Here is an 18,139-nt window from a genome sequence, read left to right on the forward strand (position 1 = left end):
GTAGCTCCTTAATGAGCATTAAAAAGTCAGGAATTTTTTCTTTTATCATTTCCCCCAATTCATTTTCATTTTTCATTTCCACAAAAGAGAGGACAGAAAGAAAAATCAAAGGTTTTTTGTTTGTTTGTTTGTTTTGTTTTGTTTTGTTTTAAAGGAGGGGGCATAGGGAGAAGGACAAAAGAAGAGTAAAAACAGGAACATCTCTTGCATTTTTCTGGGCCACCAGCTTAGAGGAATACACACACCTAGGCTTCTATTTGATTTCTCTCTGTCTTCATGGCAACACTTCATGGCCACAGACAAATATGCTACCATTTCCTTAAGGGGCTTGGTTTTCAGTTCCCTGTACTTTATCCTCCATAGCTTTTTTATGACGTCAAGACAGTTAATCACAGCTTGCCGGAGATCAAAGGAATCTTAGAAACCATATTCTTATACCCGTTTCTTTTTATACACTCTTCCAAGCTGGCAGGTTGTCTGGGCATTGAGAAGGCTGACGATTTCTAGAAGATCACAAAATGACTCTGGATCAAAACTAGATAGAGAACTCAGGCCTTTTCCCTCCCCAGGCAAGGTGGCGTCCCCATAGTTACTATATTTTGATATCATATTTCTTACCTTGATGTTTCAAGTTTGTGCTATTTATTCCCACTGCCAAGCAAACCAATCCAGTGCTTGACTTTTATTTCATAACCAAAATATTACATCTTAGAAATCAAATAAAGTGTCACTCTCCAACAGCCTTCTGATCAGATACTAGTACCCGAACTACAAGAGAAAGAGCAAACTTCTAAATATCATTTAGGTTTTGCTTTCTTAATGTGCTTATTTTCATAATGTAATTATTTTAATTACCTGCAAGGTTTAACTTTATGCCCAATCACATCATAAATGACCGTAACTTTTGAAAGGATGACTTCTTGTACCTATTATACACATGTTTAGTGTACACTCAAGTAAATATTAAAACAGTTTCCATGTGAAAAATATCACTGACAAATCCAACAAGTATCTGCTGAAATCCAAGCAATAGGAATGATTCAACAATCTCAAACACTTCAGTGATTCGTGTCTTCTCCAAATCACCTACCCAAGTGTCAAAATAGAGAAAAGGGCAACAGGACATGCTCAACTTCCAAAAGTTAGGTGCCTTCTAAGTATAGAAAAGACTGAAGGGAAAGAATACTGGTCCTCAGACACTGAGTGCCCACTGAACTATCTAAAAGAAGGATGACAGCAACCCTACCCTCTGAGATAACCAGCAGGAAAAACTACCTCCACATAAAAGATTCCCCTCATACTGCTTTAATTACAAAATAATTCTAATCTCATTTGGCAAATTGCTGCTGCTATTTGTTTTTTGTTGTCCTTGCTGTGTGTGTGCTGTCTTTGTTTTTTGCTAAGCCACCTACATGTGAAATTTAACAATACAATGCAGAAATGCAGACCACTTAAGTACATGCCCTACTTCAAGATCTGAAACAATCTGAGAAAATGTTCTCCAATAAAAGAAATATCAAAAACAAAATGTAATTACCTTTCCAAAGTCACGAACATCAAACAGGTCAAATGCCTCGAAGAGTTCACTTTTCCTCATTCCAAATGTCTCGCAACAGGCCGTGAGAAATGTCCTTATGTTCTTCAAACAGAGAAACTGAGGAATGGGAAATAGCCATTAGTATACAGTGAATTATTCTGAATGCTATCTATCCTCTATCACTGCCAGACTGCTATAAAAGTGACGAGGAAGAATCAGTCGGCTTCTGAGGTTGCTTATTAGTCACTCATCCAGCAGTATTGATTAAGCTCCCACTCTCTCAGGCACAAGTGATGCAGCTATGTACACGGCAGACAACATTTCTACCCTCATGAAACTTATATTCTAACAGGAGAAGACAGACAAGAACAAACGTAGCAAAACACACACACACAAAAGTAACTATTTTTGTTTTCACATGGTGCATGGGAGAAAAACAAAGCCAGGAAGAGGGCTCAGGAGAGCTGGTGGGGATGAGACAGTCAGAGAAGGGCTAGCTGAGAAGAGGACTGTGGAGCACAGGTTTGAGGTGGTGAAGGAGCAAGCCATGAACATCTTGCAGGATGGAGTATTCCAGCCTTTAGAAGCATCCTGTCCCAAGGCCTTGAAGCAGAAGTATCTGAGTATGTCTGAGAAAGGGGCCAATGGGCTAGAGCAGAGCGAGAGGTGGGGAGGAAGGTGGGAGGTGAGCTAGAGACGCAGTGGGGGTCAGATGATGAAGGGCTCGTTGGACAGCTTCTATTTTGTCTGATATGGAAGGCATGGAAGCCTTAGGCCAGAGGAGGGATGTAATCCAATGTTTTAACAGGGTCTTTTCAGGCTTCTGTGTTGAATATAGGTTAAAGGGGCTGGAGCAAGGGTGGTAGGAAAACCAGTTAGGAGGCTATTGCCATAATCCAGGTGACAGACAAGTGTGGGAAGACCAGGTGTTAAATTTTGACTGTGACTATTAGTCATCCAGTGGGATGTGGGGCAGGCAACCGGATATGTAAGTCTGGAGTCCAGGAGGTAGACTGTACTAATAACATAAATTTGGGAGTCTTTAAAGTACAGAAAACATTTACCCATGACACTGGCTGAGATGACTTTGGGAGAGAGCATAAGAAAGGAGAGGAGAGCACCTGGCATCAGGAAAACCTAGGAGATCAGGAAAAGAGGAGGAGCCCACAAAGGAGTCTGAGAAAGAGTGACTAGTGAGAAAGGAGAAAAACCAGGAGAATGGGTTTCCCTGAAGCCAAGTAAAGAAAGTGTTTCTAGGTGGAGGGAGTGATAAACTATGTCAGATGCTGCAGCTGGTCAGGTAAGATTTAGACCAAGCACTGTCCATGGAACCTGGCAGTGTGAAGGTCATGGGGATCTTGACAAAAGCAGGTTCTGTGGGGAGGACTGGGGTGAAAGGCTGCTTAGTTAGAGTAGGTTCCAGAGACAATGGAGGAGAGGAAATGAAGACAGAATATAGATGGGTTCTACTGCCAAAAGGGAACAGAGAAAGATAGGTCAAGGAAGGGCTTTAAAAAACAATGGAAGATGTTACGACCTGTTTCTATTTTGATGAAAATGGTTTAGTGAAGAGGGGAAAGTTGGTCACACAGGAGAGAGGGATGGTCACCCAAATGAAGTCCTTGAGGAGGCAAAGGGGAGGAGAACCAGGTGTTTAAGCGCAGAAGCTGACCTTGGAAAGGAGCGTGGAGCAGGAGAGATAGGAGACAAGGAAGATGCTACAGACAACTTAAAAAGTAAAAAGTCAGAATTTACTTTCAGCACCTAAACGACTCAGATCCACCGAAGCAAAATACACATATACCCTGAAAGTGAATTAGTTCTTTTTGGAAATATTAGCTGTCCTGGCACACTTTAAAAAAAGCATATACATATGTCAAAGCTTTACATAAACATGATTTATTATATGTCCATTATAGCAAAATAAAGATGTTTTTTAAAATGAAAAAAAGTGTTAACCTTCATAAGTGAGCAACATGTTAGCTAATTATTGCACCTTTGCTTTTTTAAAAAACATTGTCAATGTTTTATTTTGCTGTTTTGTTTTCTGTTTTTTAGTTTGAAGAAAGTGTATTTTACTTTCTCTACATTTGAAACATTCAGATTTTTCATAGGCTTAACTTCAACAGTTTTACCCTTTACAGGAATCATTCTCAGAGGTTTAAATATTTCAGGAGGGGTTAAAACCACAAGGGAAACGTCATAAGCCCTTTGAAACACAAAGGCGGCAACCAATCAGCATACGCAGTTACTGCTTTCACTTTAAAAAATTCATGAGACCTTTAGGACACAGATCACTCTGCATGTAGCTCTTCCACACAGATTGCTTATTTACAGATTAAAAGCCTTGCATTCTGCCAAGACAGACAATAATTACTCTCTCAGGGATTATGCAACTGCTCTCTTGCAATATCTTTTACATAATTAAGTGCCCAACTCATAGCTCACCAAGGAACAAAGCATAACTGCACATGCCACCCTCTGAAGATTTCTCACCAAACTCAAGTTTTCCCCATGTGTAGGAAAAACTGCAGTAGGCTTCCACTAGTGCTTTGATCATTAATTCAGAAAAGCAGGTATTATTACTGAAAGTAAAAACAGTACAGAATATAGTCATTATTGCATGCATAGAAGAGAAGATTTAAAAAGAGACCTTTCTCTCACTCCTGGAGCCAATATTAACCTTATTTGTTCCTTAACTAGTTCAATTTACTAAGTTCAACAAATATTTACTAAATTTGAAAAGTCACTGGTATGCTCTTGCCTTTCCAACATAGTTACCTATTTTCTTATGTATTTTTTCAGTCAACAGATTTTGAATGCCTGCAACATTACAGACACTGGAAATACTAACAATGATAAGACTAGGCTCCGCCTCAAGCTTTTCTATTAAAGTTATCAGATTTTCACAGTGCTCCAGAATTTGGCTAATAACGCAAGTTTCACCCTTCACTCGAAGCTCACAGGTGTTCGGCTCTGCGCACATACAGGAACAGAGTGAGGATGAAGTGGCCCTGATGTCATTGCAGAAGTCCTGCACAGAGCTGGGCCTGCTAGCCTGCCTGCCTGCCTACTCTGGAATTTCTGCTTTGCTTTCATCATATTGACTTTTTTTCTTTTTCCCATCTATTATATTGTAAAATTTCAAACCAAAGAAAAGTTGAAAGATTAATACAATGAGCATTCCATTTATGTAACAATTGTAAAACAGAGCCATATATGCTTTTGCATGCATATCCTTTCTCTCTTCATTTACAAAATTTATCTTGCTGAGCTACGTAAAAGTAAGTTTCAGACTTCATAGCATTTCACTCCTAAATAACTCACCATGCATTTCCTAATAATACGGACACTTTTCCTAAATACCAACAATGTCATTATCACATCTAAGAAAATTAATAATTTCATATTGTCTAATATCAAGCCCATATTCGAATTTCCTCAATTGCCCGGTCCATGTCTTTTTACACTATTTTCCCCCACACTGGGATCCAATTCAAGTTTTACCCATTCATTTGGTTGTTTTATCTTTGCAATATCTTTTGATCTAAAAATCCAGTTGGTTTTTTTTAATGACACTGACTTTTTGAAGAGTCCAAGCTGCTGTCTTATAAAATGTCCCACATTCTGCATTTGTCTGATTATCTTTCTCATGTTATCATTAAGCCTGTTCTTTCACCACTTGTATTCCCTGTAAACCAAAAGCTACATCTAGATTCGAGTTAAACAGTTTTAGCAAAAATACTTCATTCTGTGAACTTCATATTTTATCACATCAGAAGATACAAACTGTTACGTTTTCTCGTTATTACTGATGCTAAGCTCTAACACTTGGTTGCTGCCACTTCTCTCTGTTATAAAGGTATATATACCCCTTTACATCAGTAAGTAACCGAGGGGTGAAAATGTGGTGCTGTGTGGCTGTCCTAATAGGTTTTGCATCCACTGATCATTCTGCCATACATTTTTCTATTTTGGACTGTAAAATAATGATTTTTCCAATTCTATCATTCCTTCACATTTAATTAGCTGGTATGCTTCTATAAAAAGAAGGTTCTCCTACCTTCCCTTATACTTCTTGATGTTCATATTGTCCCAAATTTGACCACTGGGGGTCCCTTCGAACTGGTTCCTGTGTTCTTTTGTCATGATTCCATTAATCTTTGTTTTCCTGTTTTCTTATATCAAGTTGTCCCAGGCCCATCTCATATTTCCCCTTCTCTAGTTCCGGAAATCAGCCATTTCTCCAAGCAGGTCTGCTTCCATTTATATGGTAAGTGGTATTCAGAAACCAAAGTCTGAGCACCATGCTGTTCCTAGATAACATGGACCACTTACATGAAATAAATCAATACCTCCACCTTTTGCTAAGCGATCTGTCACTTGCAACACAAAGAGCTAATATAAACAGGATTGGCGTAAATGGTCTTTAATGTACCTCTCAAAAAATGTATAATTTTCTTTGTAGAAATAAATATGAATAAATATAAATAAATAAAATTTTTCTTTGGCCTAATAAGCCAACTCTTATCACACTTTGTTCAGGAAAAAAATAAACTTGATATCACCAAAGACGACTGATGAGCACTTGATTTTATGGCTAGAGATGTGATAGGTGTTTTGACACAATATTATCTCAGTGTAAGTTTTTTCTCCCAGTCGATACATTCTTTGAGATTAGAAGCTATCTGATAGTCCTTTGTGTCATCTGCCACAATTTAAAATATACTGCCTTCAGAGATGGCTAACGAGGCATAAAGACAAATTCATTTCATTATTTCATTATCACACCTTTTTCTTCTTAACCAAAAATTATATAACTTTGCTAAATCATCTAACTTATTTACATGAGATAACTTTACGATTTCTTAGAATTTAGAGTTTTAGGAATTAGAATTAACTAAGATTTTCTAAAATATTAAATATTAAATGTATCCATACAAGATAAAGAATTGCCAATTAAAGGTACACAAATGTTTAAACAGCCATCTACTCATTTAACAAATATTAATGAGGTGCCTATTATGGGCTTGCTAGGCATCACGAAACTTCATAGTACATATACCTCCAACTGAGTACTGACTTATTAATGTATTAAACAAATCATAATTGAATGAAACTGCCAAGAACTGGATATAAAAAAGCAAACATGACCCAGACTCTATCCTCAAAGGCTTATTATAGTCAGGCAGAGCACACAGACAAGAGAATCCACAGTTGCACAATAGTGTGGCAACTACCATGAAGAAGGCATTCAAAGGTTCCTTGGAAGTCCTGGAGTATCAGGTACAGCTTTCTAGAATAACTGATACATGAGGTGAGACCTAAAGGATGAGTGCGAGTCAGCCACACAAAGAGAAGGAGTGCTTGGTGGTGAAGGAGGGGGAGGAAAACTGCTAGACTTGGGGTACAAAGGTGCCCCAGGTAAATGGGAGAGTGTGTGTGTGAACAAGAGACAAGACAAGGCATGGACAACTGAGGGCAGTGGAAGTGGTTAAGAGGAACACAAATCGGGACAGGAGCAGCGAGAGAAGGGACTGGAGAAGGGAGCTGGGATTTAAGTGGCATGCTAAAGGAATTTGGGCTTCATCCTAGAAGAAATGATGAGATTAAAGGGTTTTAAGTAGGAGAGTAGAAAACTCAGCTTTGAATTTTGAGTATTAATGTTGTGATTTGAGTGCTTGCTATGTACGAAGCTCTGTGCTAAATGTTTATGCTATTTAATCTTCAAAACAACCCAATCAGGAAAGTTTTAGGGTTTTTTGTTTGTTTGTCTGTTTGTTTGTTTCTCGTTTATATACACTGAGGCTTAGGGATTTACCCAAATTTGCATAACTGCATTTGCCAAAGTAATGGAGTCAGGATTCAAATCCAAACAGTCTGGCTGCAGAACCCATATCCTTAAATACTATGTTATACAAACTTCATTTTGCAGTGTGTAGTACTAAATGTTTTTATGAGGGAAATGATGAGGGGTTAGGTAGGCAAGACAACAACAATTAGGGCATCATCATATTAATTTAATGGGAAATAACAGTGGGTTAGACTAGGATGGTAGAAGAAGGAATAGAAACAACTCTAGAAGGTAATATGGAAAGGAAATACCTCATAATTGATTGAATATGGGTGGGGTAGGGTGGGAGAGAAAAGAAAAGATATAAGAATTATACCTATATCTCTGTCTTGGGCACTGCGTGGACAGTAGGAGCATTCACTGGCAATGGTAACTTAGTAAATGGAGGGACTGCGTGTGTGAAAAGGGGCCACATGTTGAGCCAACTAATTATTGTCTTCACATACGGAAAGGCCCAGAAATTAGATGCTGCCTAGCCTCTCTTTCAAGTATATCCAGTGATAAGTGACATATTCTAATAACAAAGCCACCTGTCTTCAATCAACCACAACACTTAGCCTCTTTACCCCTTCAGAAAGGCATGAATAGCTTGCTTGTTTCAAGTTGTAGAATGAAAATGGTAAAAAAAAAAAAAAAAAAAAAAAAAAAGCACTCAGTATAGGTGCACACAGCCTTCAAAGAAGAAAGCTTAACACTACCAAGGTGTAAGACACCCTAAAATTATACATCAAGACAAAGCTCTCTGGATTAGAAAACGTTTCATAACCAGTTAGCTATCACAACAGAGGAAGCCCGCATGGTTCTCAAGGTGCAGCCTCTGTTGTTACCACCTCAGTGCTGGCAACTGATGCTACAGAAAGGAAACATTTAAAGGCCAGACTGCTAAAGATCACCATGAAACTGTGAAAGAATCTCTCCTTTCCCTCTACCTCTTATAAGTAAAGTGTATTGTTTCCTTTTCCTCTGTGTGTATAAGAGCCATCTCGACTTTTCTCAAGGACACGAATGCAAACAGGATCACTTCCCTTTTATGATTTGAAGGAATAAACACCTACTTCTCTAAAACTGGTAGCAATAACGGACTAGTTGTGTTAACTGAGGTTCCATAAGAGGAAAAACCTCCACAGCTTATTGTGAAATGAGTTACTTAAGTCTCAACTGAGAAATGACATACTGTAGAAAGGTCAGCAATTCCTAACAACTTCACAACCATGCAGGCTTACTGACTTACTGCTGTGATCACAAAGACCACAGACAGCCAAGCTGTCTCGTGAAGAAAAATTCTCGGGGTCTCTTTTCTTGGTAGTACGCTCATTATCCCATTTGAAGGAGAAGCCCTGAATTTAAGCGTTTGGCATAATTACAATTATGAGTGGCTATAATAAGCTGATTGGCAGTTTTGAAAGGTACAGAAGAGACCACCATGAAGCCCATTTATAAACACTGAAATAGAAGAAGAGTTTTCCTTCTTAGCTGAGCCTCGGTTTAGACTTCATTCTAACTAACTACTCTATAATAACTCTCCAAAGGGCTCAAATCACCCTTTGCAGAACTGGTAAGAAGGAAGGGATGTCACCATACCTTCTTTTTTCTCACTCTGTGTCTCTTTAAAAATTAAGGTGAGCTAAATCTTATATCCCTAGAAATAAAATTTTTTTTAAAAAAAGCAAGAGTGATTTTTTATTTGTATAAGACCTCATTTGTCTTTTTTCCTTGTGAGTCAGTGGTCCCAAAAGAAGGGGCATCATCATTGTTCTATGAAGAAATCATGTCGATGATTTAGATGCCTCCTGAATTATTATAAAATAATTATGCTGCACTTAGCATGATTTCAGGACTGTACAATATCTTCAAATTACTTTCATCTTGATTCTATTACAAACAAGTGAAGACCATACAGGACACTCAGGGAAGGAGACAGAAATAGGCAAGAAATGGCTTATTCCTTAACTCTAACCTTGTGTTCAAATCACTAAATCTAAACTCCTTTACTCTCAGTAAATTAAAAGGCAGTATTTCTGTTCTGATCATTGTCCAGGCCACAAATTACTTTTAACAGGTAAAAATTTTTTAATTACTTAAACAAAAATATAGTAACAACATTTAACGTTACAGGGTTTGGTTGTTTTTTAGTTTTTTTTCATTTCGTCCAATGATAATATACTTTCATGAGTCATATGTAACTTCACTGAAATGAGTAAGCTCATAAATGCAGGGCTAAGTTGTAGAAACACATGCACCCTCTTTGCTCTGCAGCACCTGGCTCACACCTGTAATGGTAATAACTATGCTTTGTGTTACATCTGTTTGCCCCATGAAGTAGTAAATATTTGAGAAACTACATCTATTTAATCTTTGTATCTCCAAAGCTTTTATAACAGACATATGTTTTTAAATAAATTGATTAATAAATGTTGATGTAGTTTATCTGTAGAAAAAATTAAATAGCAACCGTTCCTTGGTAGGCAGGGAACACAGAGTGAAATTTTATATTAAACTGTCATACTCATCCTCTTACTTATATATTAGTGTAGCGATATGTCTTTATTGTTACCTCAAAAACTTTTTAGAAGTTGGTGTTAATATTTATAAATAAAATGACAAAAAAATTTTAAATTATTAGGTAGTGATATTCATAAGCATAATTTTTAGTCTGGGTTGCTTGCCTCTGGTGTGTGTTCAGTGGTTGGCTGCTTATTTTTTTAGGGGTCCCTGGCCAACAGTCACCATAACGCACACACGCGCGCGCACACACACAAGCCCTCTGCAGCTTTCATCATCCTGAGAGGGAGCACTGTGGGCCTCTCTCCACTGGCAGAAACTTAGACCCTCAGTTTCAAAAGTTTCCTGTCAACTCCTGCATTAGTCCCTGAACACCAGAAAGAAAAAGGTTCACGAAGAGCATCTTTAATCCTCCTTATGTGTCTTTACTCTTTGCACTGAAAAACTGAATACCTAGGAGGTACACAGGTCAAAGTTAGTCTGAAACTTCTATCTTACTAAGTTCATTAACCTCCTAATGAAAGCAATGCATGCCACTGCCTTTAATGAGAAAAAGTAGCACTCAACCATATTGTTGTCCAGAACACAGCTAGCCCAAAGCATGCTAAAAATGGCCCCATCTACATTCCAAAGAGGGCTTGCAAGGTTCCCTATTAGTGGGACAATAAATAAATAAGTAAATAAATAAATAAAACAGTCATTTCTTTTTGCACAGGCCTTGAAGAGGCAATAGGATACAATAGCTAAAAGTCAGATTTTCATATCTGTTGGAGCAGCAGCAGTGTAACAACAGTAACACTGGTAGTAAAAAATAACAGGAGAACAGAAATAGTGTTAGTAATCAGAGTAGCAGTGGTGGTAGTATCAGCTAATACAAATGTTGGGAGTGAAAAACAGAATCTCACATAAAGTACCCATATCTACTTTAGAAATGGACTGCCCCCACCCCAATGCAGGCAGATGCATGGTAGATGCAGGAAATGAGAATCACCATGTTTCAGTCACCCCAGAAGGAGGGGCCCTGGAGTAGTTCCTCATTAGAGTACAACATTCAAAATGAGGGAAGAGCCTACGGTGACACATAAATCTATGTTGCTTTGAAAGATGAACCTTTAGGTTGGTTCCATCTCCTAGATAAGGAAATTGAGGTATATATACACCATGGAATACTACTCAGCCATAAAAAAGAATGAAATTCTACCTAATTTGCAGCAATGTGGATGAGCCTGGAGAAAATTATCCTAAGTGAAACAACCCAGGTACAGAAAGAGAAATATCACATGTTCTCACTCATAACTGAGGGCTGAATCCATAAATAAATAAATGAACAATAAAGAGAGACAGAGAGAAAGAAAGAACAATCACAGTAATATGTTGAACTTTTAGAAAACTAGAGGTGGAAAAGGGGAGGAGGGAGGGAGGGAGGGGGCTGATAAGGAATCGGTCAACAGACGCAGAATGATTTCGTGTTGTAATGACGAATAAGCTAACTATACTGATCTAACCACCACAGATGGTACACAATTATTGAAAATCAACATTGTACCCCACATGTATGTATAATAAAATAGATAAAATTTAAAAAATAAAATTAAAAAATAAATAAAAGATGAGCCTTACAGATCTGTCAATCCAGAGAATGAGAACAAAGATTAGTGTGTTCAAGTCTGCAAACTAAAACAGGTGTTCTGACTGCAAGCAACCCTACCTGGTACACCTTCCTCACCAAGAAAATAGTCACCTGCCTGGGGAAGCAGCCCTGGAACTCCCACACCTCAGTACCTTCCATGCACTCTCTCTGGTTTGGTGCTTACCTTCCTTTGCCAGGAGACTTCCTGTACAGGAACTGATGTGTTCAGAGTAAATCATGATGTACTCTTCTTACATGCAGGCAGCCCTGGCACTTATTTCACGTAGGGGTTTTCTTGTGGGAATATTAATGAATATGGCAGCCTACTTAGGCAAAAAGTTAGATATGGTAAGAACGATACCATACTTAATTCTTGATCTTTAAAAAATAGGTTTCACATAACCTTGCTCAGAAGAACCCACAGGCTCTGCAAAAGTAGATTACTTTTAGTAAATACTTTTACCCTGAGATTTTTATTATAAAATTGGAGATTAGTACTCTTGGGAAAAGTGTTTTCCTAGACATATAAAAATCAAACAAATATTTAAAATTTAGTCTAGCAAAGTGTTAATAGGAAATCATTTTTAGTGTTAAAATGCAGTCTTATTCAAAAAATGTTACAAAATTTAGAGTGCTAAAAATGAAAATGTTCAGTGACAGGATGACTGGCTATTTGAGCAACACTTCAATGGCTACTGATGCTGTCACTCAAAAGCACTCTTGTCCATGGTTATTTTCCATAATTCACCAAAATACTCACTAAAGCCCATATTTTAAATAATGGTATATATTAAATGCTTATTAACTTAAATATTCACACAGGGATTACTATGAGGAAAAATCTCATTTAGTAGTTCCCACTGCATAAAGTGAATCTGAAAACTAGATAAAAATGCAATTTTCACTACTCAAAGAAGAAAATGTGGAAGGAAAAAAGGTAGAAATTTAAATTGACACCAATTTATTAAGTAAAATATCCTCCTCTTATGAGACTTCTTCCAGGCTGTGGAAAGTTTCAGTACAAGTTCTCAGACATCCAAATTAAAACAAGCTGAAATCTCATTATAAGGGAAGTGATATAAATTTCATTACACAAGAAATTATATTATAATGAATTAAGTGTTTGGAAAAAAAAAATCATTCCTAAATCTTGGCAGGCCAAAAAAAAGAGAGAAAGAGACAGGCAGAATGAGTGAGACAGAGAGAGAATCTGGTTATATTATTCTCAATATAAATAAGGACAATAAACGCTTTCTTAATAATTCTTAGTTTTTTAAATGGCAGATGTCAAACACTGTACTGTTTTACCTGCAAACTATGGAAAAGTAACTGAAAGACATCTTAAATTTCACTATTTGCTCACTAATTGAGATAATTATGAAATGTACCTTCTCAAACAATTTCCCCATAGAGGTATCCCTAATGGCAGAGAAGAATAAACTCATTTCTGGTGTTCTGGTTGCCTGATGCTGCCCAGTCTACCACACACCCAGAATTTATCATATGTAAATTTTGCCTTCTGTTTTATTAGTCATGTTTGCTTTAACACAAAAGGTACAATATGTTACTTACTATTGATTCAAGCCCCTCTCTGCTCCATTGCCCAAGTCTCCCATAAGATCTGCTACCCATCCAAATGCCTAATGAGAGAAACAGGGGGAGTGAACAGAAATCAAGAGAGAGAAACTGAGATCCTTGTCCAGGTCAGTTTGAGAGCAAGAGAGAAAAAAAGAGAGAGATAGGCAGCTGGAGGAAGCAGGAACAAGGACTGTGGGGCCACAGTAACAGAGAGAACTGAGGCCCCAAGGTTCCAGACACTTCTCAGAGAAGGCATTGGACTCTCACTCATAGGACATGAGCTGGGAGCTGAAGCCAATTTGATTTCCTCAAAAGTGAGGAAAACCACAACTAAAATCTGGATTTCACTTATACAGTACTTCTAAAGGTGCCACTTCACATTGCTTGTCATCTGCTGTGGTAAAAATAATGAATTTGAAAAATAATTATTAGTAAAACACTTACATAGGTCTTAGTATAAATGCCAGGCACTATTCTAAACATCTTATTCAATCCTCACAACAATCACTGAAGTAACTACCCCCATGTCATAGATGAGAAAACAGAGGCAAGGAGAGGTTAAATACTTGCCCAAGGTCATACAGCAAGTAGAGGAGCAGGGATTCAAACTGAGGAGCCTGGTTTCACAGGGACTGCTCTAAACACCTCACTATACTTTTAAATTTCTTAATGACACAGAAAAGAAAAGTTTACGTGATTGGCCACTTCACCAATTTCTGTACACTTTTGAAAGATTTATAATAAATAAAAGAGTAACACTATTTATGTTTTTTTTTAAGTAATCCCTACCTCAAGCATGTGTCCTCACTCAAAAACCAATTACACATAAATTTTACATACTTTTATATGTAATAAACACAAATCACACAGTGATATAAAAACTCTTTCTTGTTATTGTGCACATGAAGCTCACAGGAATTTATCCATGAAGTGATTCAGCAGTAACACCAGGCAACTGCTGCTGCATAGAGGGGTGTTTAATGAAGTGATACCAGAAATATGCCCCAACGAGGATCCATTTTCAGCTTAGACTTCACGCAGGAAGTAACTCCCTGCCGGAGGAGGTGCCACACAATTCCATGCTTCAGCATGTGAGGGACTCTGATTCCACCAGAACAGCACAGACACATAAGGTTCAGTTTAGGGAGACGGAGCACTGCAGAACCATGGAGCCCTTTACACACTGGATATAAATCAAGTATTAAAAACAAATCAATTGATAAAGCTCTCCACTTAGAGACAGACTTTACTTTGAGCAAGTCCTTATGAACTGGCCTTTAGAAGCAGACAAGCATGTGGTCTGCCCCCACACACCCCCACCCCCAAGAACTATCCATCTTCCAAAATTATCAGGGTCATCACTGCCCTCATCCATCGAATTAACTGAACAGCAGCCATTATCATCAATTTGATATCTAAAATGCCATGTGCGTTGTCTTTATTAGTGTGCTGCTTTTATTGTTCCATGTCAGTGAACTTGAAACAAAAACTTAAAGACTTTAAGCTGTTTACTCACAAATTTGCTCTCCCACAATCTATGTTTTCTAGGAAGTCCTTTCTTTTGTTCCTCAAACACAAAACCTCCTACCACAAGAAAACTCATTAAAACCCAAGCCTAATCCTAATTCTAATGTAGTAGGATTGGTGGTGGTTGGCAGCATATGCTTCTACATGATGCTAGTAATCTTATCTTTAAAAGACTGGCATTCAGTTATTAGTCAGGGACACAATCTCTATAAAAATTATGTCTGTAGGAATGTCACATTCCATTTACAACAGCTTTTCAGACCTTTAAATTCACCATTTTTATTATGTATCACCAAAAAGTTTCATGGAAAGATTTATACTATCTTTTAATTCCATTTTTCCACAAAGTTTTTGAAGTACCCTTATATTAAAGGAGGACTTTGAAACATTTGCAAATTAGGCTGTAACAGGCCACATATAGGACTAAAGAGCTTGATTCTTAGGAGTTTGACTCCAAACACTGATCAGATCCTCAAAAAGCCCCTCCTCAGAAATAAACAGGAAAAGAAATCTACTCCGTGCAAGACACTTCTCAGCACTTGACAAATATAAGGGTGGGAAAAAAAGACTCTGGCCCAAAGGGATCTATAATCTACTATCAGGCTTACCCAGTACATAGAGCCATAACACAAGCAGCAAGGACAACTGCCCATAAGTGCTAAAGACTCAAAGTAACTGCCACTGTACTGAGAATTCCCAAGGACAAGGGGTTGGGGTTGTCTTTGCATCTCTGTTGCCTACAGTGATAAATATATATTGAATGAACAATTAAATTAACAAATGTCTTTAACTACTTCACCTACTGCATAGGAAAAGAAACTGTACCAATCACACAGGAAAAGAAACTATGTCTTAATAATTTAGCTGTTCTCTCCAGGGGAAACCATGAGAATTGGGAAAACAGTGGAGAAAAAAACAAAGACAAGGAGAGGAGGATATCAAAGGTAACTGGGGAGGAAGCAGCAGCATCATGACAGTAAGGGCATATGGACAGCTGAGCATGCCAGGAAAAAAGAAAGGAGGAAGTGAGGCAGGAAAGGAGCTACCAGCACAGCAACAGGGATCCCACAGTCCCAGTTAAGCCGAGAAGGCTTTTATCCAACGGAACACAAGTTACAACGTCTGGCTTCCTGCGCTACATGATGCGCATCCATCCTGCCTTTGGCACAATATTTCAGTAAGAGTATAAATCATGGTGGTTCCTCACAACTGCTTATCTGAGATCTCATGGCGGTACTTCCTGTCCGGCACTCTCAGACTACACCCTCCCACAGTCATGGTGCTGACCAGTCCTTTCTTTTATGAAATGAAGGTGATAGTAGACATCAAGACATTTTATGTGATTTTATTACTATCCTTACTTGCTAAAATTGCCCACCACAATGGCCAATAAAATGCAAAGTCTCATATCTACTAGTGTATACCACATCTTAGAAAAATATTTTTTTTAATTACAAAAAGAGATTAAAATAAGAGTAAGCAAACTCTTACCTAATTTAAACTATTAGTTAGAATGCTTTATTGTCCAGGGATTTTAGGTAAAATAAGTTTTTTTATTTTGGGGGGTAAAGACACTGACATTATTAAGTTTAAAAGGCAAGGAAGCGAACAAAACTCAACACCTGAGCATGACCTCATTTTATAAAAAGTAAGTGGATAGATGTAAGCATGTGAACACATATATAGAACACATGCATACAGACACGTATACATGTGTAGCAGTAGACACAATAAGTTCAATAGTAGTTATCTCTGGATAGTGAGATTTCATTGCAGAAGTTACATAAGTAGAAGTATTCTTCTACAAATACAAAAAAATAAAGCTATTTTTACTTTGAAAAAAATAAACGTGAGAAAAAATAACATGAGAAAATACTAACATCAATTCCATGAAGAAACAGCAATTTTCACCATGGCCAGTGGCCTCCTGAGTGAAACATGGGTTTTTTTCCCTATATACCAAGCCTGTGGACAAGGATCTCTTTATAAGTGCTTTGTTACTTAATACATCAGTTTATATTATTAACATAAAGATGACTTTTCCAAAATAAAGCTTTCAACCTTTAGGGTCCCTGCAGGGCAATCAAAAGCATTCAGCAGATTACTGTTACTGTAATATGTTTTATTACACTTAACGACTCAGATACTGCATAGCACTGGGAGTTTGGGTGGCATTTAAAATATATCACCTATAAAATATCCACTGAAAACACTTCTACCATAAATCATGTAAGTAAAACGTTCATGTAATAGATTACCCATTATACATGAAGAAACAAAACAACTTTGAAACTATTCTAAACAGGGTAGCTCAATTTAAAAACAAAGTCTTTTAAATAACAGCAAGATTTTTCACCAAAAAAAAAAAATCAACTAATCAACGTTTCAGTCTAAGCAAGGTATATACCCAGGCCATCTGTCAATAAACACCCTCTGAGTACTAAGGATACAGACATGAACTAGACACTATGTCTTCCCTCAAGGAGCTAACTACCCATTAGGGAAACAAACACACCAACATTATGAGTTCAATAACATACTTAAAGTATACAGTGGAGATGATAAAAGTATGCACATGGTTCTTGAAGGGCACAGAGAATAAAATTTGTTCCAGTTTGTTCTACCTGGAAGGGTGGGGTCAGAAAGTTTCCTAGAGGACTTTTTCTCAATGCAATTACTTCCTACAAATGAATTATGATAGCATCTATTTCTTTTACCAAGCACCCGGAAGCATAGAATAGGGCATAGTCAGAGAGATATATTAATACAAACAGCCTGAGTTGAGCCAACAGGGGTAAGTAGCCATCCAATCGCCTCGTTTACTGCATATCATTTTTGAGCACTTAGATTTTGTGAGGTACTGAGTAAGACATGGTCCTCCATACTCAAGGACCTTACAGCCTACTAGGGGAGAGAGACAGGAACAAATCATTACAATATAATTTAATAAGTGCTATAAGAGGAACGTGTTCATGGCTCTGGAGGCACAGATGATGGCACAGTTAACTACAGTTCAGGGAAAGTTTAAGAAACAAGACATAAGTGAGCTCTGTACAACAGGAGAAACAGCTCACTCACTGGAACTTTCTAAGGCAGTATATCAGGGCTGAAAGAGGTCCTTCGTGATGTTGCTTCATGTAATCCTTAGGATCATCATGAAATAGGTATTGTTCCCATTTTCTAGGTGAAGTACACGCATGTGGTTAGAGAGATGAAGTAACTTGCCCAAAGCCAAACTAATAATAACGGGTGAAGTTAGGTTTTGAAAGCAGATCAAAAGTTTTACTTGGCTGCTTTGGCTTTTCCCAGAACATGTAAGCAATAAACATAAGGCTTACTTTGATCTGTGTTTTGGCTGGTTGGATCTTTAGTTTCCTGAAACCTGATGTCTTCAAAAATCTCCTTAGGTCTTTCAACTGTACTTTCTCCATAAAATTTCTTTTTCTTTTATATGTTCATACATTTTCAGCATAATTATCTATCAGCAGGCATTTGTAACTCACTAAAATTA

The 18,139-nt window shown here is 37.6% G+C and overlaps 1 protein-coding gene across 1 annotated transcript in view; it reads right to left on the reverse strand.

Moving 5' to 3' along the window:
* Positions 1–18,139, reverse strand: part of VAV3 (vav guanine nucleotide exchange factor 3) — a 350,390-nt gene that overhangs the window by 273,227 nt on the left and 59,024 nt on the right. The window contains exon 2 of the mRNA XM_063105113.1: positions 1,538–1,654. Within this exon, the coding sequence (XP_062961183.1) occupies positions 1,538–1,654 (117 nt within the window). The remainder of the gene's footprint in view (positions 1–1,537; positions 1,655–18,139) is intronic.

Source organism: Cynocephalus volans, chromosome 8 (genome assembly GCF_027409185.1).
Source record: "Cynocephalus volans isolate mCynVol1 chromosome 8, mCynVol1.pri, whole genome shotgun sequence".
Classification (NCBI taxonomy): Eukaryota; Metazoa; Chordata; class Mammalia; order Dermoptera; family Cynocephalidae; genus Cynocephalus; species Cynocephalus volans.